This window comes from Mastigoproctus giganteus, chromosome 7 (genome assembly GCF_048544385.1).
Source record: "Mastigoproctus giganteus isolate SK-2022 chromosome 7, ASM4854438v1, whole genome shotgun sequence".
NCBI lineage: Eukaryota > Metazoa > Arthropoda > Arachnida > Uropygi > Thelyphonidae > Mastigoproctus > Mastigoproctus giganteus.
In genome coordinates this window covers 159,582,238-159,606,613 of record NC_143581.1, presented here as the reverse complement: position 1 = coordinate 159,606,613, position 24,376 = coordinate 159,582,238, and the positions used below count along the sequence as shown (strand labels likewise).

At 38.3% G+C, this 24,376-nt stretch overlaps 1 protein-coding gene across 1 annotated transcript in view; it reads right to left on the bottom strand.

The window, feature by feature from the left end:
• The window catches only part of LOC150083286 (uncharacterized), a 159,738-nt gene that overhangs the window by 115,577 nt on the left and 19,785 nt on the right, over positions 1 to 24,376 (bottom strand). The window contains exon 2 of the mRNA XM_090378463.1: positions 5,431 to 5,665. Coding sequence (XP_090234589.1) covers positions 5,431 to 5,665 — 235 coding nt within the window. The remainder of the gene's footprint in view (positions 1 to 5,430; positions 5,666 to 24,376) is intronic.

Sequence of the window (24,376 nt, the reverse complement as noted above, 5' to 3'; positions counted from 1 at the left end):
TATATATATATATATATATATATATATATTATATGAGGTAAAAGTTAGGCAAAAGTAATAAAAATAAATAAATATGGCTATGTAATATGGTATGGCTATAAAATAAATAAATATATATATATATATATCCTTAGTAACGGGAGCGCCGAAAAATCTCTCTGCTCGGGTCGCGAAAATACTTTGGTCCGGCACTGGAAACTGGTTGCGATCCATAATTTGACTACATCTGATCGATACATATTCAGGTTATTGCTGACTGCATCAAGGTATGGATTTAAGCTGGAAGGAATGCGAAGCCCAAAATCAATAGGTATCCACTTCCTGCAGCGTTTTTCTTAACCGGGTGATTGGTTGGTTGGTTGGTTGGTTGTTGGCTTTTAGGAGCATTGGCGACTAGGGCCATGTTGCTCTGTCTATTGTCTGTAAATTGAGTGTGCTTAAAATCGATTTTCTATTTTGCTGGACGAAAAACCCGAGTTTCTGGGAGAAAAAAACCATAGTACCCTCGCCTGAGACCCTAACTCAGCCACGTTGTGAAAAAGGCCTATAAAAATTTATTTTCCACCCAGTTTGGGAAGGACGGCGATTCTATCAACTGTGCTACCCACGAGGGCTTCTTAACCCAGTGGGGGCACACATACACAACTAAAACGCCTCTTAGGTGTACTTTTGTATGCATTGTTATTCCCTCGACTTTCATGCATCTGAGACAACTGAATGTCTGTCAGCCCTTAGGACTAGGCAGTGCCTACCCGAAGTAAAACTGCGCCCTGTACCATATTTCTTCCCGAACACTTTGTGCCCTTTTAATTATGGTAACTCGGACAACTGCTGGGTCAGCCGTTCCCTTGAGCCTACTTTGAAACTAGGTACAGATCCACGTTCTAGGTCGTCCTTCAAGAGTTGTTCACTGTTAGGTTTGTTTCCAATCGGGGAACAAAAAACAAATAATTCGCATAATGCACAGCACAAGCTGACCTTAGAGCCAGCTTGTGCATTATATGAATGTGAATATTCTAGCCCTGAAACTTTGGCAACAAGTATTTTATTTTATTTCAAACAGAAAAGGGCTGCAGCGTAAGTGTATTTGTTTTTTATAATGTTATCCAATGTTTTATTCCGTCTAATCTACATCCTTTGGGCCACATCGATCTCAGATTTCCAAATTTCTTGGTTTAATTTAAACGTTCTTTCTTAAGTTGTAAAAGTGAAAAAGCTATAATTATTCTCTACAAGCTGCTTATGCTTCCTGTTTTTGATTATTATAATATATCATTTGATTCCCACACAGGAATACCTTACCACAGAGAATTCAAATCAAATTCATTAAATTCTTATGATTTCGAATTCGTCTTTCACGGACGTAATTCTGAAGCACTTTGCCATCGTTTCAGAATTATCTCCTTTATTTTTGTTTATAGTATCAAACTATTATCGATTATCCATCTCTTCTTGAACAAATACCTTCCGCCATACCCGCCTTAATTCTCGTCGTAAAACATTTCTCACTGCATATCTGTTGTACTCTACATTTCCTCTCTAGTCCTTTGTTCCGTTTCTTTCAAGTAGTAAATAATCACAACATAGATTATACCCTTTTATTAATCCTAATTTTGTATAAATGTTAATGTATTATACTTTATAATTCTAAGCTTTCTCAACCCGAGTTTATTGTCCTCTCGACCTGTGGGTGAGAAGTACAGTAGAGCGTCAGTTATCCGGAATAATTGATGTCAGACCACTTCCAGATAGCCAAATTTCCCGGATAATCGAACCGGAAAATTTTTTCTGGTAAGATCGAAATAAGATTAAATAAATTTAATCTTATTTTGATTCTGGTAAGAATAAATAAATTTAATCTTACTTTACGATTAAATTAAATAAGATTAATTAAATAAAAAAAATTATAAACCAATATCGGAAAACAGAAACATCCATCAAGGCATTTTTAAACAAAACAGAAAAATTAGAAAGATTTTTAAATGTTCTCGGTTTTTTCGATTTACCGATAACGAGCACGGACCTATCTGTGCCTCCCAGTGGCATTTGCACGGATAGCAATTGCAACTCGCTCTTTTCTCATCTTAAAACTTGGTGCAGGCATTTCTCTTTTAGTGGCTAGGGTTTTTCTCGGTAACGCTTTCCATAATAAGCCCATCTCATCAACATTATAAACGTTTTCTTTCTCATAATTTGCTATAACTGAAGCACTTGCTTTTCAAAGGACACCGCTGCCGATTCGTCTGCAGAAAGTTTCTCGCCTTGAATATCTGGTTCACGTGTAGTGTCTCAGTTTTTCAACCAATCTGTGCTTGTCTTAAAATCTTCATTACCTCTTAATTTTCTATTAAAATCCAATGCTTTTTCGCACAACATTGGGCCAGACACTGGTTCACCCAAACTTTGCTCTGAAGAAAACAAAAACGAAAAAAAAAAAAAAATAAATAATAATAAAAAATAATAATAATAAATAAATAAATAAATAAAGTGAGTCACTTTCTAAAGCGGCATTTTCAGGTTTCGACAGTTTTTTTCCTGCTAGATCCTCCTTCACTATCCATAATCGACAAATTCTGTTATAGCATTGGAATTTTTCTTGATGTAAATTTTTTAAGTTCCCCACATTGAATTCTTTGAAAATATTTCCTAAATGTTCACAGTTTCTAATTTTCTATTAATATTTCCCATTTTTCTGTTGCAATGTTAAAACTTCGAGTTTTCTTTTCGTTTACATTTTTCCGTAAAAAATTAAAAAAAAAAAAATAAATAATAAATCGCACAGTTTTAGGCCGATATTATTCTTACCGAATCTGGAGCTCAACTGATCTGAAATTTACTCATGGTTTCCGAGAACACCCAGTAGTCTGATATTTTTCTAAAGCACATTTCAGAAGGTCATAGAATTCTAGAGGTCACAGCGATAAAACAATAAAAACAATTTGCAGTTTTCGGTTTATTGCGCTTTTTGTGTGTACAATCTGTTATAAATAGGTGGTAAACTCAATCTTTCGCTTGTAATAATCAAAAGTCAATTTGCAAACGTGATCACTATAACCGGAGCCTACTGTACTACCGTTAATAAAAAAAAAAAAAAAAAAGGGAGAAAGATCAGCCTTTGAAATTATTCCGGATAACTGACGTTCCGAATAACCGACGTTCTACTATATATAAATAAAAATAAATGTGTATGATACATACATAGCTTCAAAATGAGATGAAAACGTATAGTACCTAGAATTTAATATCTTTCCTCCTGAAATATGGTCATACAACTTTCACCATCTTCCAGTTAAGTACACTGATTTCGTGAATTTTTAATTATTTACTTATTTTTGTCTTGGCGGCCTAGAGTCAATCACCAGCGCCTTTCTTGTTGCCAATTTACCGCCGGGCACTTGAACATTTAGCGTAATGATTTCAGCCATGCCGGGAAGCAAACCCAGCCCGGTCAGCAAAACAAGGGCATCGCTCAAACAAAGCGAAGTTAGCTCTCTGCCGGTCTCTTCAGTTGTTGCCAGTTCAACTCACCCTGATATTTTCTATGCGACAGTTGGTTACCTAGTACAGCGATTCCAGTCCACTATTTTGATTCTAGTTCTGCTTAATAGCAGAACTAACACTTCTTCCCCTTCCCCTCCCCTTTTTTAAAATCATTGAGTCAATTAACATCAAGTTTGGGCTCTATTACGAGACATTTGAATGAATGCAATGCAAACACTGCTTTTGAGGATGAAACGAATAGAATAAATGAGTAAGTAATAACAACAATGAAGACTGCTATTTAATTCTGAAAGTGTTAATATGAAAAATGCTGACGAACCAAAAGCCAAAGCTGAAATATATACACATATGGTCCATCACGCAGCCAATGGAAGAAGGGATGGATTTTATATGTATAATAATAATTTCCGGATTTGTATTGATCCGATTTTAACGAAATTTTGGGAAATTTAAGTAAATCGTTCCAATCGAACCAAATATAAAATTTCATAAAAATCCAATCCAGTGGAGTGGAATTACTACATGTTAACGGATGGACAAAGAAATAATAAAAACTAGATTCTATTAATTAGATTTTAATAAAATTTGGGATGGCTAGCTCGACAAATAATTTTAAGGGGCCCAAATTTGAAATTTCATGAAAATCCGTTTACAAATCTTTAGCCATTCCTAGAATGGCTGTATTATTGTTAAAAACAGGCCGTCGTAGCAGAGTAGGTAGGCGCGCGGGTGCATAAGTACACGTGCCTTGAATGACTGGGATTCAAGCCCGGGACTGCTGAATACGGCGCTGTTTCTTGTATTCTGTCTATCTTTTGAACTCTTCTGACCGTTTGGTCGTCCCGCAGTATAAACAGAATTTATTTTATTAAAATTCATCCATGGGATACGTTGAGTTTAAGTACTTTTTCAAGTTCATAGACTAATGCTTTTGTTTTCTACAAAGGTGGCAAATGCTTTCAGATGGCTGACCAGAACCTGGGGTCACCCGCAACTGACTGATGTCCTCTTTTGAACCCAGCCGACCATCTTGCAACAGTAGCATAACTGGATTGTGCTACTGTTGCTGTTTGACGTTGTTGGAATGAAGGTTTAATGGCTCGAGGTCAGTTAGGTGATATTTCCAAACACTCTAGTCACCCTTTCATGGATTTTTAGTGTTTCTGCCTGCTTTGATCGAAAATTTGATTACTGAGCGATGCTTGATTTTCTGATTATTTATTCTTCTATGTACCAACAAAAAAAGAAAAACTGTATAAGACACTGACATAATTCTTTCATGTTATTTTATAACGACATTAAACTATCAAAATAACATATTCTATAATTTATTAATAGCTTTATATACCCTGTTTTTCGAACTTTTTGATCACCTCTGTATGCAGCTCTTTTAAGTATCATAATTTACAAATTTTTATATAATATAACTGGTAACCTGTGAAATTGATACCTCGTGGATTTGGGGGGGGGGATGTTACGAACGTCGGAAGGTTCAAGCGGCTGGCTAATTTTACATGCCTACTTTATGAAGAAAAGTCAAATGGCAGAGTGTGGTTTGGTCTTTGTCCACTGTAGCTCATGCGAAGAGTAGTTGTCAAATTTTAATTTCGATATGCTGTCGTCCTGAGAATTCAGCAGCACTTTTGTGTATGAAAAATTAAATTTGTGGTTCATATGAATTATTCAGGGCAGGTCTTAGTGTTAAGGGCATCCGGTGCAAGAATTAATGTTATAGCTGTGTGGTCATCCTTGTTGGGATTGATCTCTTCACCTTTGTTTGGATTTGGGAGCCTTTTCAAATGGATGCCAGAGTACATTGCACCCGCTTCATCCCCTTCCCCAAGGATCAGCCTAGACTTATATGCCGATAAAAATTAAAATATAAATAATTATTACTAATTTTACTAATTTGGTTCACATTTCACTTACTTGGCCTTTCGTACTGAAGAACTGTTGGCTCAGCTAGGTCGACAAACAGGCACACCAAGGTCTCCGTAATTGTCAAAGCGAAATGAATTAAGTTGCTGGAACTTTTTATGTTGAAGTATTTCTTTTGTACTCGACTAAAGGCTATCTTGGTCACAGGAATCGTAAAAACTTTGTGCAGAAAACGAAACTTCGGCTGGTTAGTTTGACGGCTACTCAGGAGATGACGGCGGTACATCTAGTTAAAGAATTAAATAGATCTTGATCAGTTTGTTAAAGTGTTTAAGTAGTAGCAGCTTTCACTAAATCCATGAGGGTTTTATTATTATTTTTTTTTACAATCAGTGACAAGTGAAGTATTCGTTCTATAAAACACCTGCTGCCTTTAAGAATAAATAACGTTTCCTAAATAAAAGCGGGCTTCATTGTTTGACTATTGCATTTAACAAATATATCCAGTATATAAAGCTTGCATAGGTGAAGTTCAACTACAGGAAAACGTGCACCTGGAAGGAAGACATGCAACTCAACTACCTAAACCGGAAAAACGAGCGCAGTACATGAACCCTCCCCCCCTCCACCAAACTCACTTGGAAATCATTATCAAGCAATGAAAGAATTTGAGGCACTTTGGTGTTAAGGACCTTAAAAAATACAGTATATTAACTGCCTGGGTTTAAAATGAAAGTAAATTTAACTTATTGCGTTCGAAAGGTTGGGGGGGAGTAGATAATTATGCCCCTATGTTTAACCATATAGTGATTAGTAGCACATTGAACTAACTTGATATTTATTTTGATTATGAATAAGAGGAAAATCTTATTTTTCTTATTTTCAGCTAAATAATTACGTAACGTAAAAAAGTGTTTGAAAATATAGAATTTTCCAACACTTTTACTGTTTAGTTGCCTACTAGTTCATACTGTATATCATAAAATATTAAGTAACTGAAATCTTTACAGAAACCTGATTTTGGCCATGAATTTTGTATCCGAGTTACAATTACTGATCCGTTTTGTATTTCTCAATAAAATGTTCCGGAATATTTAACATTAACTATAATAAACAGATTTCAATTGGGTTAAAATAATTAATGTCATCTTAAATTTAGATGTGTTTGGATATCTCAACGAGGGGGAGTAATAATATAAGATTTCACGATAATACTATTAGTTAATGCGTTCAATGAAGAAACATTTTGATAAAAATTATAAAACTTGAAGAAACATGACCATAAAAGCAACAGTTTCATTATTTAAATTAAGGATGAAACAATTCAAAATGAAATGAAAATTCACTACTAAAATAAACTACAAATAAGGTGCTATAAAGTATTTTTAACACAGATTTAATGAATGTTCGACGAAATACAAATTTATTGTACTTGTACATTGTCGAAGGTGAAACAGTAAATCAGTTACAAATGTATCGAGTTGGGGAAGGCAAGCAGATATTTCCCAATTGCTGGTGTTATACTCTCTCACCACAGAGCTGCATCTCTTAACTGTCTACCATTACAAAGCCATATATGAAAACACCGATGCAACCGACTTTAGGTAAAATCGTTAATCTGAAGTTTCTGATCTTGTCACCTGTTGATATTCTTCTCATAAAAATACACTTTGAAATTGTGTATTTTTAGGATTTCTTTTTAAGAACGGATATTTTACTATTTGTTTAGGGAAACATATTTGCATTGATTATGCAGATATCAGCGGATAAATCACGCCATGAGAAATATTCTGGAGAATGCAGTTCAAAATGATTAGAACCAATGCTATGCTTTCCACTCAGACAATCTATTAAACAGGACAAGTTTTCAAAATGCCGCGAGTCTAGTCTGAAATTAGAAGCCGAGCTCCATTCCGTGTTTAAATTTCAATCTACTGAACTATGACTGTGATGCAACGTTATTTTATATTAAACTTAAGAATGCTAACAACTATTCACTAAATGAACTGGACTTGGCGCATCATGGCCTCAGTTGCCCTTGCGCCATAAAAACTAAATGAACAATTAAGCTTACCAGTAAAATTCACCATTATTGTATAAACTTGGTAACGATCAATAGTAGTAGGTCCCCACCTCCATAAATAGACTTCAATTGGAAATAATCACGTGTGAAACGACATTCATTTAAGGGGAACTGCATTATTTATTCTAGTACTTATACTATAAGCACTCGGGGTTAACACAGTGGTTATCGCCATAGCTCTTCCATAATTTGTGGCCTGAAACTTGGGTGTCAGCTGCATCACATCAAGGTATCATCCTAAGGGGCGCATGACGACAAGGTTTTTTTAGTATACATTGACGACAAGGTTTATCTTGCAGATAAACCAATCAAAAAAAAATATACACTGTTTTAAAGATTTAATTGATTAATTAAAGTCGATGCTATGAGCGCTATAAAACATTGTTGTAAGTGGTGGCAAAAGTCGTTTTCTGGAATAACGTTGAGCAAACTCACTTTGCTATTAGGATACTGATTATATATTTATCGTGAGTTTAGCATTAGCAGAGGCATATGATGCAAGAAAGCAAGCTTATACAGCATCGGCCAAAGTTTGTTCCAGCAATCGACTACCAGCATCAGCCAAAGTTTGTTCTAGCAATCAATTACCCGCTGGCTAAAGGCAAATTTTCTACACACATCTGTTCTACAACTGATGTGTGTAGAAAATTATCTTATCTCCTTCAGGTTCGTAATCTGAGCAAGAGGAAGGAACCCCTCAGCATTGAGCTTGATCAAACCACTCAAGGCCTTACACACTTCAATCAGATCACCTCGCAGGTGTCTAGTCTCCAGATGCTGCAATCTGCAGAACTTAAGCCTTTCTCAGTAACAGTAACCCTTTGTTTCACTCACTAATCTCGTTGCCTTTCTCTGTACTCGTTCTAGCAGCTCTACATCTTTCCTAAAATGAAGCTTCCAGACCTATACGCAGTACTAAAGTGTGGCTTGTCCATTCCCTTATACAAGGGGATAATCATCTCTTTATCCCTGCTAGCAAAATTCCTATATATCGTTCACAAGACCCTACGACCTGCTCTGACAGCCTGTTGTCTCCAGTGCTCAGAAAACTTCATATCTGATGGCACAATTACCCCCAGTCTCTTTCATTTTCCACTACCTTGAGTATAGTACCAAACAATTGCTACATTATTCTGTGGTTATTGCTACCAATATGCAGTACTTTGCATTTGTCAATGTTAAATTTCAGTTGCCACTTCTCAGCTCATCTGCCCAACTTTTCTAGATCCTGTTGCAGTAGCATATTGTCATTAGTGTCATTAGCAACCCTGCCAACCTTTGTACCATCTGAAAACTTCGACATTAAGCCTGATATATCTTCATCAATATCATTGATAAACACACAAAACAATAATGGGCCCAACACCGAAATCTGGGGGAACTCCACTAATAATATTACTCCTCGAGGAGCAGTGTCGATTGACTACCACTCTCTGTCTTCTCCCACTCACCCATTCTTTTATCCATTGTAGCAACTTGCCCTTAATGCTATACTGCTCCAATTTGTACAGCAGTCTTCCATGTGCAAGAGTATCAGAACTTTCCTTAAATCCAAGTATATGATTTCAGAATTATTTTTTGCATTCTGTTCCTTTGTGACCATATCACAGTATCCATTCAAATTGGTCAGACAGGATTTCTCTTTAACAAACCCATGCTGTCTGAATTATTACTGTAGTCTTGTTTAGATGATTCTGCAGTGCTTCTTTAACCAGTGTCTCCATTATTTTTTCCGGAACAGAAGTTAAACTAACAGGTATGTAATTACTCTTGTCACCCTCTAATCCCTCTTTGTGAATTCGGGACACATTTGCACATCTCCAGTCCATGGAAACCTCCCCTGATTCCAAGGATGCTCTCATAATTATGGCTAATGGTTTCTTACTTCCTTTGCCGCCTCCTTTAATATAACTGGATATATACCATCCACCCCAGGTGCCTTTATGTTTAACTTCATCAGTTTCTCCTCCACTTTGCTCTCAGTTATTACAAAATCATTTAGCTCCCTGATAAGCTTCTATCCACTTCTCTATAGAATTGCTCATGTGTGAATGTAGACGCAAAATACTCATTCAGTTTGTGAGCTATCTGAGCAAGATCATCAACAGTCCAACCATCGATATGAAGTGGACCAATATGATTCATCCCCTTCCTTCTAGAGCAGGGCCGGATTTCCCAGTAGGCACCACAGGCATAGTGCCTAGGGCCTACGAAAGAAGGCAAAAATTAAAAAAAAAAAAAAAAAAAAAAAACAGCAGTTCACTATTTTCACTATGGCTAACGAAAAACGAGCTGCGAAAACATGTGCGCAATTGGCTATAGGTGCTTCAATTCAATACGCATATGCTATCTAGTGACTGTTCTCAAAACTAGAAAAATGGAAGCGATGGTCGCTCCATCAATTGAGTTGGTTTATCATTTTTTATAGTTGAAACTTGAGTCGCGTTAATTGAAATAGTAGTAGTAGTGGGATGTGATGCAAGAAAGCAAATGTATGAGCTTATGCAGCATCAGCCAAAAAAAAAAAAAAATCACACCATTCCCTCCAAATGCCTGTCCAGTTCCTCCTTAAATTTATTCAACCTATCAACTTCCACAACGACAGATGGAAGTTTGTTCCAGCAATTAACCACCCGCTGGCTAAAGGAAAATTTCCGCACATCTATTCTACATCTGTCCTTTCTTAATTTGAATTTATGCCCCCTTAGGTTCGTAATCTGAACAAGTGGAAGGATCCCATCAGAATTCAGCGTGCTCAACCCATTCAAGGCCTTATATACCTCAATCAGATCACCGCGCAGGTGCCTAGTCTCCAGCCACTGCAATTTGCAGAACTTAAGCCTCTCTTGGTAAGAGGATCCCTTCATTCCCCTCACCAATCTTGTTGCCCTTCTCTGTACACGCTCAAGTAAATCTACATCCTTCCTAAAATGAGGCCTCCAGACCTGTACGCAGTACTCAAGCCGTGGCCTGACCATTGCCTTATACGGAGGGATAATCACCTCCTTTTCCCTGCTAGCAAAATTCCTATATATCATTGACAAAACCCCATGATCTGCCCTGGCAGCCTGTCTGCATTGCTCAGAAAACTTCATATCTGCCTGCACAATTACTCCCAGGTCTTTTTCATTTTCTACCACCTTAAGTGTAGTACCACACAGTTGGTACGTTTCTCTGGGGTTACTTCTACCCATATGTAGTACTTTGCATTTGTCAAGGTTAAACTTCAGTTGCCACTTCTTAGCCCATCTGCCCAAATTATCTAGATCCTGTTGCAGTAGCACGCTGCCATTACTGTCATTAGCAACCCTGCCAACCTTTGTATCATCTGCAAACTTCGACATTAAGCCTGATATACCTTCATCAATATCATTGATAAATATACAAAACAACAGTGGACCTAACACCGAACCCTGTGGGACTCCACTAATAACATTAGTCCAAGAAGAGCAGCACCCATTGATTACCACCCTCTGTCTTCTCGCACTTAACCATCCTTTTATCCATTGTAGCAGCTTACCCTTAATACCATTCTGCTCCAATTTGTACAATAGTCTTCCATGTGCAACAGTGTCAAAAGCTTTCCTGAAATCCAAATATATGATATCAAAATTATTTTTTGCATCCAGTTCCTTTGTAACCATATCATAATATCGTATCAAATTTGTCAGACAAGACTTTCCCTTAACAAACCCATGCTGTGTCTGAATTCTTGCTGCAGTCTTGTCTAGATGATCCTGCAATGCATCTTTAACCAGTGACTCCATTATTTTACCCGGAACAGAAGTTAAACTAACTGGTCTGTATTTACTCGTGTCACCCTTCGATCCCCCTTTGTGAATTGGGGATACATTTGCACATCTCCAGTCCGTGGGAACCTCCCCTGAGTCCAAGGATGCTCTCATAATTATGGCTAAGGGTTTGCTTAGTTGCTTTGCCGCCTCCTTTAATATAACTGGATAGATCCCATCCACCCCAGGTGCTTTTCTTACGTTTAACTTCAACAATTTCTCTTCCACTTTGCTCTCAGTTATTACAAAATCATTAAGTATCTTGCTACAATTTGATAACCTTCTGCCATTTTCAAACCTTAATAATTCCTCACGTGTGAATGTAGATGCAAAATACTCATTCAGTTTGTTTGCTATCTGAGCAGGATCATCAACAGTCGAACCATCGATGTCAAGTGGACCAATCAAATTCATCCCCTTCCTTTTTGAGTTTATATAAGTAAAGAAATCCTTGCTGTTTTTCTTAGCATCTTTTGCCAAGGATTTCTCGTAATCTGCCTTCGCCTGCCGAACCTCCTTTGTGACCTGATTACAGATTAACTTATATCTGCCATAGGCTTCCGAGTCGCTTGATAATTTATATGCATCCCATGCATTTTTCTTCTCTGTTACGAGTCTCATTAGTTCATTTGACAACCATTTAGGCCTAAACCTTGAACAATATTTAAAGTTGCCTATGGCCTACGAACACCAAAATCCAGCCCTGTTCTAGAGTTTATATAAGTAAAGAAGTCTTTACTGTTTTTATTTGCATCATTTGCCAAAGATTTCTCGTAATCTCGCTTCGCTTGCTTAACCTCCTTCGTGACTTAATTGCAGACTAGTTTACACTGAGTGATCACTGAATTATGACCACCCCTATGAAAACTGAATGCGACTCGTTGACCACGTGAGGTACGAGAGTGCGGTGTTACTCGACCTACGTAGCATAGATAAGGTGTCAGTGGTTCAGAAGGTAGTAAAATTCCGAGCGTGATGGGTGAAAGGAAGGATTTATCGGACTGTGGACATGTGTTTATGTAAGGGGCGGCTCCTAGAACATGAGTTCAACTCCGCCTCGTATCTCTGTGGAGAACAATATCACTACAAATGGGCCAGATGTGTGTGACGTCGGTTTGTGTGTATTATGTGTGTGTTCTGTTGTTATGTTCTGACCGCTTGGCTACCCAGAAGCATCAGTCAGTCACCTGGACAGATGATTCTGGGTACTCGTCCACACCACGGGAAGGTGGGCCAGTTCCAGTAGATGGGACACCTATGGTCTCAGAGTATGAGACAAATTTTTTTTCCTTCTCTGGGTTTCCTTCCCACTCCAGAGGAAGAAAAAAAAAAAAAACCCGAAAGGAAGAGAAAGAAATGAATAAAAATAATTCACTAAGATAACAAAAAAATAATAATAATAAAAAAAAAAAGAAAAGAAAGTAAATAAATAAATAAATAGAAAAAAAAATAAATATATATACTAAGTATATATATATTGGTTTTTAGCATATATATACGCAAACATACATACACATATATATCAAAAAGTGAAAAGGGAAAAACCAAGGGGGGAGGGAAGAGAGAGATCAAGAAAAGGGTAGATCTTCCAGTTGTGCAGCCAGTAAGAACGGCAGCATAAAAACACTTCGATGCCTCCAGCCAGATGGATTTGATCAACCTCGTATCTCTGGAATCATACTTTTCCTTAGTTCAAATACTTCTTTAGCAAATACCTGGAGCATCTGAAACTTAGAGTCTCTTAAAAATATAGCTTCTTCTCCTGGAGTTATACTGAAGAATTTCACGTATCGCTGTCCTGGCATTGTCATATATTCGACAATCATATAATATCTGCCGCCAGCCTTCCCTGTCCCCGCAAAAACAAAGGTCCGTGTTGCTTAGTCCTAATGCATATAATTTTTCATTCATTGACCCGTGCCCTGTTAACAAAAATGACGACTGTAAACTAGGTGTAAACCAATCGGACTTTCATAATGGACAGATTGTGGGTGCTCGACGAGCTGGTGCCTCGATTTCCTAAACGGCTCAACTGGTGGGGTGTTCTAGAGCCGCCGTTGTTAAAGTGTACCAGGACTGGCGTCAGAATAGTCAAACAACGACCCGACGTCAAATCTGGGAAAGTCAGCGAAAGGTTGAAGGTAGAGGTGAGCGCCTGGTCCGACGACTCGAACAGGCGCAGCACTGTTGAAGAGTTTACTACCCAATACAACATGGGCCAACCCGGAACAGTATCTGGCATGCCCATGCATTGCACACTCGCACGTATGGGCAACCAGCAGACGACCCCTACGGCATCCTCTCCTAACCAAGGTTCATCGGCGTAAAAGACTCGCCTGGTGCAAAGAGCATGCAAGTTGGACGTCAGAAGACTGGAAGAAGGTGTGTTGGTCAGATGAGTCACGTTATTTACTCCACACTGTGGATGGTCGTGTACGGATTTGGCGTCAACAACATGAGGCTCTTCATCCATCATGCATGGTATCAAAAGTGAAGGATGCGGTTGTGTGATGTGGTACATGTTTCACTGGCAGGAACTTGTACCCCTGGTGCTGCATGTGGAACAACGTATCCGTAGTCTCCGCTATTGTCAACTGCTTGTTGATTGTGTACACCTCGCCATGTTACACTTTTTCCCGAATGGCGATGGTGTTTTCCAAGATGACACTATGGAAAGGCATATCAGGCGTCTGGATACACCAGTCACCTCCATACCTGCATTGCTGACCGCATTACACACAGCTTGGTTGGCCATACCTCCCGAACGCTTCCGACATCTTGTTGAATCAATGCCACGTCGAATAGCTGCTGTACTGAGGGCAAAAGGAGGACCTACGAAGTATTAGGTAGGTGGTCATAATTCAGTGATCACTTAGTGTATATCTACCATAGGCTTCTGTGTCGGCTGATAATTTATATGCATGCATTTTTCTTCTCTGCCAAGAGTCTCTTTACTTCGTCTGACATCCATTTGGGCCTAAACCTTGAAGAGTATTTCTTAGTCGGCCTTAAAAGTCTAGTAGCAGTGGCGTAACTACCATGTAGGCAGGCAAGGCAATTGCCTCCGGGCCCTTTAGGTGCCCAGCATCTTTGGCTGTCTCCTGTTTTTGCAATTTTCATTAATTAAGTAGGGGTCCGAACATGTTCTTTGCCTTCAGGCCCGAAAAAGCGTAGCTACGCTACTGCCTAGTTACAGTGGTTTTCAACTTTTTTTTAATAACGGCACCCCTAAGTAATTTATTTGGTTTTGCGGCACCCCTATATATATATATATATATAATATTAAAAATATATGTTATATGATAGTTATTACAATAATATAATTATAAAAATTACATTTCATAATACAAATTATATATATATACAGTATATAATTTTATTCTTTATATAGAGGTACTCAGTCAACATCAATTATAGATAACCACAAAATTAAAAATATATTGTACACCTTTTTATAATGAAATAAACATATAAATTAAAAAAAAATAATAAGTTTAAGTAACTTAAACCTAAATTACACGGCACCCTTGGAATGTTGTTGCGGCACCCCGGTTGAAAACCACTGGCCTAGTAGCTTTCAAGTTTAATTCCTTGAATGCTTCCCGTTGAGAATTTGGTGTTGCTATCATCATCAGTCCCTCTGTATAGAATTTAAAATCTGGTTGAGACTACTGCAGTCACCTGTACGAAAGCAAAAACCCTCCCCTTTTGCCTCTGATGGTAGTTACATCTTTAAGTAAATCCCACATCAGTACACTGTGATCACTGCCACCTAGTGGTTCCTTTATCTGCAGGTTTTTAATGCAAGAAGAATCACTGCTGATAATCAGATCAAGAGTATTACTACCTCTGGTTGCCTCTCGAACATACTGCTGTAGAAAACAATCATCCAGTGAATCCACAAAAGTCTTGCTATCGTGCTAGTGACCAATCCATAAGTTCCAGAGAATATTTGGGAAGTTAAATTCCCCCGGTTTAAGACATTCTTGTTTACTGGCCTACTCTTTTTCTCTGTAGAGTTGTTCATTGTACTCATCAGAGTCATTAGGCTTATAACACATTTCTTCATTCATTTTTGCTTTCCCTATGCTTATTTCACACCAAACTGACTCAACATTGCACTGTCAGCCAGTGTCAACTGTGTGCACTTCTTTAAATTTTGTGTTTCTTAACTAAGCATAACTCTTCCTCCCTTCCTATCCTGTCTATCTTTTTTGTACACATTGTACTCCCCATGTATTTACTTGTTCCATGATGACTTCCAGCAGTTCTTGAAATCCGCAGCACCTTGCTTTCCAGGATGCTGCTAATTCCAATAGAAGCAGTGCAAGAATCATTTTCACCTCCGCCTGCGGTTACTGTTAATCTTTTAGTCTGTCAGTCCCGCCAAGCTAACAGTTTTCTGATCCATCCAAAACTGCTTGGATATCATGAGCATATATTCTTGCACCCTTTCTGTTTCAGTGTATCCCCTCCCTGTAGAAGAAATCTTTCCTGTTAAAAATACAGACCACGCTGAAAAAAATTCTACCCCATGAGCCTTGCACAGCCTCTCCAGGGCCAAATTGATTGATAAGGCTCTCATCATATAAGCCCTCCTACATGTCTGGGCAGAATAGTAGACACATTCAGATTTAACCCTAACTTGCGACTGTTTTTCAATGTTGATCTGTACTTGTTAAGTCCGCAGATCTCCTACTCTTAATATCATTAGTGCCAATGTGTACAACAATATCCCCTTTTGTGCCTTAAAAGATGATATCTGCTCTACAAAGTCATCAACCTTTGCCCCCGGCAAACATACCCTGGTCCTGTTTCACCTATCCTTTTTCCACAATATGTTTCCCGTTTCAATGACAGTAGAGTCACCGACAACTGTTGTTGTTGGGTTTGTTGGTGCATCAGCAACAATGGCTATGATGCACATATTTCTGGCTGGTATATATTTCTTGTTTGTTTTGATTCTGATATAAGAGTTCAGACTAGGCGATATTTATCAATCGATTTTAGAAAAACAAAAACGTCATCCATATCCTGACATATATTATATCTATTATATCTCCTAGAACATATATATATATATACAGTATAATAATTATATATAATATATAAATATTATTTATATATAATATTTATTATATAATAATAAATATATATTTTTGTATATTTATCAATGATATTGATGAAGGTATATCAGGCTTAGTGTCGAAGTTTGCAGATAATACAAAGGTTGACAGGCTTGTTAATGACAGTAAACAGGATCTAGAAAATTTGGGCAGATTGGCTGAGAAGTGGCAACTGAAGTTTAACATTGACATATGCAAAGTACTGCATATGGGTAGAAGTAACCCCAGAGAAACGTACCAACTGTGTGGTACTACACTTAAGGTGGTAGAAAATGAAAAAGGCCTGGGAGTAATTGTGCAGTCAGATATGAAGTTTTCTGACCAGTGCACACAGTTTGCCAGGTCAGGGTATTGGGTTTTGCCAATGATATACAGGAATTTTGCTAACAGGGAAAAGGAGGTGATTGTCCCTCTGTATAAGGCAATGGTCAGGCCACGCTTTGAGTACTGCGTACAGGTCTGGTCTGAAGGCCTCATTTTAGGAAGGATGTAGATTTGCTTGAGCGTGTACAGAGAAAGGCAACAAGATTAGTGAGGGGAATGAAGGGATCCTCTTTCCAAGAGAGACTTAAGTTCTGCAAATTGCAGCGGTTGGAGACTAGGCACCTGCAAGATGATCTGATTGAGGTGTATAAGGCCTTAAATGGGTTGAGCACGCTGAATTCTGATGGGATTCTTCCACTTGTTCAGATTACGATCCTAAGAGGGCATAAATTCAAATTGAGGAAAGACAAATGTAGAATAGATGTGCGGAAATTTGCCTTTAGCCAGGGGGTGGTTAATTGCTGGAACAAACATCCATCTGTCGTTGTGGAAGTTGATAGGTTAAATAAATTTAAGGAGGAAGTAGACAAATATTTAGAGGGAATTGTTGTGTAATTTTTTTTTATTATTATTTTTTATTTTATTTTTTTGGTTGATGCTGCATAAGCTCATACACTTGCTTTCTTGCATCACATGCCACTACTACTACTACATTCTGCAGAGTTAATTGATTGGAAATTTTTAAATGTGAAGAGAAAGCAGTTTTTCGTTCTCTTAGATATAGTGGGCGATATGATTTACAGTGAGTGGGCATTAACAGCTACTGCATTGTGGGGCGTCTTCCTTTCTTAATAGGTAACTGTAAGTGAGGTATGTATGACCAATGCGCAGTCGTGCTAATACAGTTTCTTCCTTTCTATTTCCTCTTAGACAAGACTGCCACTGTTTGGGTTCTCTCTTTGTTTCAAAAAGTTTATTATTTGTTTCTTTTTCCCATATACGTTTCCACTGTTCTTTAGAGGTCTGTTGTATAATGGATTTATATTCAACGTATGGTGTCCTGAAATTGGGTGAGATCGGATTTTAAGCATTTTTAGCAGCTAAATCTGCTTGTTCATTTCTTGGGTTTCCAGTGTCCAGGAATCCAACAAAAAATTATGCGGTGGCCACGTGTATGAATTTCCATTAACTGAGACCAGAGTTTCTGTATCAGTGGATGATTGCTGGAACGTTTACATTGCATACAATTCACAGCACTTAACGAATCGGTATATATGATGGATTGAGTATATGAGACTTCTTTTATGTTCTCGAGGGCTAATAGAATGTCATCTCTGCGGTATAAGTACTACATTCTGATGGGAGCTAATTGGCGATGATAGCATCCGGCAAGACTACGGCTGTACCAACTTCATTGGCAGTTTTGGATCCCTCTGTATATAGCTGTACATAACTTCTAAACTGAGTGGGGTGGGCCAGATGTAATTGTCTAATGTTAATATCTGGAAGATTATTCTTCCCCCATTTCTGAAAATATCTGTCAACGTATATTGTGGGGATTTGCCATGGCTGGATTTCCATGCTAGTTCCCTGCAGTATGTTATTCATGTTGAGTCCCCAGCTACCGTTTAGAGCTTGAAGCCTAATGCCAGATGGTTTGTTGAGACGCGATTTAGTTTGATAGAGGTTTTCTCATTTTGGTCTGAAGAGATATTGCCATATCGGGTGATGTGGAAGGCTGCTGATTTTAGCGGCATAATTTAGGAGAAGAATTTGTCGTCGAAAGCCTAGCGGAGGTTCATGGGCTTCCGTATATAGACTTAAAATTGGAGATGTACGAAAGGCCCCCAGTGCAACTCGAAGTGCACTGAGATGAATGGGATCATGCCACTTCAGTACACTTGGCCTGGTTGAGGCGTATGCAGGAGATGCATAGTCTAAGCGGGATCTAATTAATGAACGGTATAAATGTAGCAACATGTAACGATCTGCACCCCATGACATAGAGGAGATTACTCTGAGAATATTCAGTTTCTTAAGACAGCTGGTATAAATATATTTTATATGTTCAAGGAAGTTTAGTTTTTTATCAAGTATTATACCAAGAAAACGAGTACTTGGCTGAAATGTAATACAATGAGAGTCTAACTGAAGGTCTGGATCAGGTGCAATGTGCGTTTGCGACAGAAGTGTACTACAGTTGTTTTCGATTTAGAAATTCTGTAACCATTGTTTGTGACCCAAGAGACTATTCTATTAATGGCGCCTTGTAGTTGTCTCTCAATAAGTCGCATATTTCGAGAATGGCATGAGATGGCAAAGTCATCAGTATACAGGTATGCATCAACTGTGTTAGGTATACACTTGGTTATAAAATCGATTCTGATGGAAAAAGGTGTTGCGCTCAGCGCTGAGCCCTGGGGAACTCCCTCTTTTTGTACATATGCTCCAGAAAGTGACGAGTGGAAGCGGACTTGGACGGATCTGTTAGATAGAAAGTTTATAATAAATTTCGGGAGATGACCCCGAAGACCAGATTTTCGTAAGTCACGAAGAATTCCATAACGCCAAGTTGTATCAAATGCTTTTTCGATGTCAACGCATATCATAACAGAGTGCTCATTTCTCAGAAAGGCGTTCCGAATATTTGCTTCCGCTTTGACAATGAGATCAAGCGTCGATCTACTTCTCCGAAAATCATACTGGCTTAGACTCAGAATATTTTGAGTCTCCAAATACCACGTTAGTCGGGCGTTAACTATTTTTCCATTGTTTTTCCCAAGCAACTTGTTAGGGAGATAGGCCGATAGTTTGATCTGTGTGGTCTTTTCCTGGTTTCGGGAAGGCTAGCACATAACAATGGCACTAGCTGGTGGGGTAATATTCCTCTAAGAAAATTCTATTATAGAGTCGTAAGAGAGCACTTAATGATCTTTCACTTAAATGGGAAATCATTGTGTAATAAATTCCATCAGGACCTGGAGCACTGTTTTTCAGTTTTGTGAGCGCATTAAGCAATTCAGTAATGGTCAGTAGCAGATTGTATGAATGTTGGAGAGCGGTATTAAAATTCAGTTTATACTTTTCTGTATTGCATTTTAGCGACTGAAAGGCTGGTTCATAGGCGGAAACAGCTGAGAGTGTTTCAAAAGACAAGCCAAATGCATTGGCAATTTTCACAGGATCAGAAATTTCCTCTCCTTTCAGAAATAGAATCGGAGGGTAGCAAGTGAGTATTTGTCATTGATACGTTTGATTTTTTTTTTCCAGACTGTAGCAGTATCTGTGAATGGTGGCAGTATAGCGTGCCCATGCTTCTTTTTTACTCATTCGTCTTACATGACGATCCTCAGCCCTTGCTCTCTTAAACTGTAGGAGGTTGGCTGTGGTTGGATGTTTTCTAAACTCATTCCAGTATTTATTCCTTTCTCTTTTAGCAATGCTATATGCTTCATTCCACCACATTTTTGGATGGAGTCTGATTTTAAGTGATGATTTCGGGATAGCAGATTCAGCTGCTGTCATTATTTGTTGTGTAATATAGCTTACTGCAGAATCAATCTTGTCAGTTGCAATGATAGTGGAATCTAAATGAGCTATTTCTTGATATTTAGTCCAGTTGGCCTTGTCAAATTTCCAAATAGTTCTAATACTACTCTGCGGAGGAGGACTTGTGCAGAAATTACATATGATCGGAAAGTGGTCACTACCAAGCGGGTTGTCAGTAACTGTCTATGAGAGGAAATATTGTTCGAGAACATACTGATATATCAATGGCAGAGCTTGAACCAGATGGTATATGCACATGTGTGATCACCGGTGTTTATAATAGTTAGATTGTGTTTATCCAAGAATTTCTCAATTATTTGTCCTCTGCAGTCAAGATGGTGAGAGCCCCATAGGGGTTATGGCCATTCCAGTCACCCAGAATACAGAAAGGAGGGGTTATTTGTCTTACTAAGTCATCTAAATCAGCAAGGGTGTAAGCGTGGTTTGGTGACAGATACAATGAGACTAATGTTATCGTTATGCCAATGGTGATACGGGCTGCAATTGCCTCCAGTGCTGTTTGCAAGGGAATAGGTCTGGAGGGAATTAAAGAGTTTACTAACAGCGCTACTCCTCCTCAGTTTCTATCTCTATACTTGGTGAAGTGTTTGATTGTTATAGATACTGCATTCGTCGGGTTTGTTTCTTGTATGCGTGCTTCAACAGACTTATATTCACTTAGGAGATCGTAGAGGTCATCTAAATTAGCACGAAGTCCGCGACAATTTCATTGAATCACTGTGTGCATTGTTTGGTTTTAACTGGTGGGTTTGGTTACTTACGACGGATATTTTCGTTTGCGCCTGTCTTCTTTTGCTTTTTCTTTTCTTGGGAAGGTTGGCCTACCCGTGCCAATGTCATCCTCTGGATGAATCTCAAGAACTGAATCATCTTCATCTATCTTTTCATCAATGTCTATGGTATCGGATATAAATTTAGTTGCGTTGCTTCTTTCAGGGCTCTTGGCTCGTTCTTTTGGTTGCTCATTAGGTTTCTTATCTGGAGGTATTGTTGCAGAAGTATTTGCTTCTCGAGTAGCATATTTGGGAGTAGATTGTACCTTTGATGAGAAGAGGTGTGATTTAGCCCAACCAGATATTGAGATATTTGGAGGGACAGCAGTCAGTCTGAGTTGCTACTGGGCTTAGCCGTTGGGTAACTGAAGCATATGTAGGTGACTTAGCAGGTATTGCAAAATGTTTTTTAGCTTCTTGATATGATGCTTTCTGCTCAATCTTATATTTTTGAATATTCTTTTCTCTTTTCCATTGAGGGCATTCCTTAGAGAAGGCAGAGTGGTTACTATGGTAGTTAGGACAAATTTGCATTTCAGTGTTACAGTTTCTGTGTTATTTATTATTTGGTTTCTAGGAGCATTAGCAACTAAGGCCATATTGCTCCGAGATATGCGGTGGTCATTCCCTGACCTTTCCGCATCTGCCGTATTTGGTGGTGACGGGCTCGAACCCCGGTCTAATCAAGAAGCTTGTGCTACGCACTGCTGCTCCTTCCCACCTGGCTACGGAGGCGCCGCACAGTTTGTGAGTGTATGCTCTTTTGGTCCGCAGTTAGCACAAGTGGCTACACCTCTGCAGACAGCTTGGGAATGACCAAATTTTTGGAACTTAAACCACCGGACTGGATTTGGAATGTATGGTCTTACTTGGCATCTAAGATAACCAGCTTTAATGGAAGTAGGTAGATTTAGTGTTTTAAATGTTAGTATGACTGTCCGTGTAGGGACAGGCTCTCCATCTTTTATAATGACAGTTCTTTTGGCTTGTGCTACGTTTTGTTCTCTAGTTCATGCACAAGTTCATCCTCCGATACGTTTAATAGATCTCATTCTGATATTACCCCTTTAGAGGAGTTTAAAATGGCATGTGGGGTAACCTTTGGGAATTCCACCAAATTGTAGATACTTTCAATAGTCTCTCAGCATGTCTATGTTCGGTCATTTCAACTAATAAATCTCTGTATCTTAATCGCCGAACCATTTTTGGAGGGCCAGCCACATTTTCGAGACATTTCTGTATCAAAAATGGGGAAGCTTACTCAATGGTTGATCTGTGGAGGAGTGTAGTATTAAAAAAAGAGGAGTGGTATTATCCGTTCCTTCTTTTTTTTTTTTTTTTGTCTCTTAGCATGGGTAGTCTTATGTACAAGAAGAAAGGTGTCTTTCCTTTCTGTTAGGTATGCTAGCTTCTTTACTTCAGAAGAGCAAAATTAAATAACTCTGGGAAAAATGAAGAATAACACTATAATTATCAGCTGCTTTTTACGAAAATTGCTTGGAAACCACTCAGAAATCGCTATAGTCACTCGCTTGGCACTCGGGCCCACCTACAACTACTAGTTCCTGTGGGACCAGCGCATTCTGCTGTGGGGTTTGCCGCTGTGTTGCATGATGTTCAAGTGCAAGCTCTGCGGTTGATGAGAGCTTGATGGGCCCCTCAATTTAGATCCTTCGAGGGCGTCCACCCTGTCCTTCATGCTCTCATAAAGGCCGATAATAACGCTGAGTGCCTTTTTCACTAAATAAAAATGAAAATCGATTAAAAACATGACCCCCCTCTAATAAGTGTTTTTTTTCCCTTCTAATGACAATTATTTTTCTCAGTTCACATCCTTTATGCAACCTCTGTTCGCTACGTAGAGTAGTATGAGGGGTGCCGTACTGTACTGAATTTCAGTCTTTCTGTGAAAAAAAAAAAAAAAAATATATATATATTGTGTTCTTACTGAAGGCTATAAAAATGATATTTGGTAAAGTTTATCGTATTAGGTACCTGTCAGTAGTGCAACGTTAATGCTATTGCACATAGGGCAATTAGGCATTATACGTGCATGAAATTATATTAGTCAATTTTATTTAATGGTATCTATCTGTAGGGAATTAGGTGTATAAGGACCAAACTAACAAGTTAGTAAAAGTAAACTAGCTTTAGCCTGGAAGGCCTATATAAAGTTATATTCATGAAAATGGAAATAAAAATAAAATGATGATGAACAATGAAAATAACAATAAAAAAAAAGATAATAAACAATGAAATTTGTAAATATGATAAACAATGAAAATTGTAAATAACATTCTCTCACTTGGTCATCGGTCTGCTACTTCTTCGGGGGCTTTGAGCAGACCGATAGCCAGACTAAAAGAATGTCTCATACCTACCCGTTTCCGTTGTCCCCATTCCAGTTTTGCCAGATTTTAATTTTTAATTTTTAGGTGATTGTATTATAATTAACAGAAATTAAATGGGAAGTTCTAATAAATGAGAATAGATAATATGTGCTTAATTTAAATTTAAATTTTTGTAAAAGTAGCGTCAGAATCAGCAAACTGGGATAGGCGACACAAAGCCCAACGGGTATGTATCAGGTTAAATGAAAATAGGTTCTTACTTCCTTCTTGTTCTGTAGTGGTCAGACTGAAAAGGGGTCTATTCCCGCCTTCTGGTTGTTTTATGTGTTGATTAAATGATACTGCGCAGTCGCGCTTTTCATTGACAATGGCGTGATGGTGAAATTGCTGTAGATGTTCTGATAGCCTTGAGAGGGTTTATATTTGAGTTAGGGGGGGGGTTGCCTCTGATGTCGGAAGGAACCTATATAAATGAAATGATGTGTTTATACCAGTACAATAAGTGTTAGTATGATTAAATACAAGAAATATGTTAATGAAAATGTTCTAATGTAAATATATAGGAAATGCTATCCCCTGGACAAGGGCCGGTATAGCTTTTCTAAGGCATAACGACCCATATTTGTCGGGGGGATAGCTATATACATATTTACAGCCTCCTTCAATGTGAATTTTCACCCTGTGTCTCTAGGTTTTATACTGTATTTGTTTAAAATGAAGGGACAAACGTTATGTGTTTAAATTACCTTAGGCACGATTATTCTGTTGTTGGGAGTTTTGATACAAGTGATAAATTACCATTAATTAGATTGTCTGATTTGGGGGGGGGGTTTGGTCAACCGGGTTACAGTGCGGTCAGACGACGAGCCTCTTCTGAGAGCAATAAACCCGGGAATCAAAATTGGGAAGTATCTTATCTTATCTTATCTTATCCATTATCTTAGTTTGATAATGAACACTGGTTTTTAGACAACTAGGTAATGGTGGGCTATGGGCCATTTATTGGTGTTATAGTTCTAAACTGGTTCAGTGTATTTTC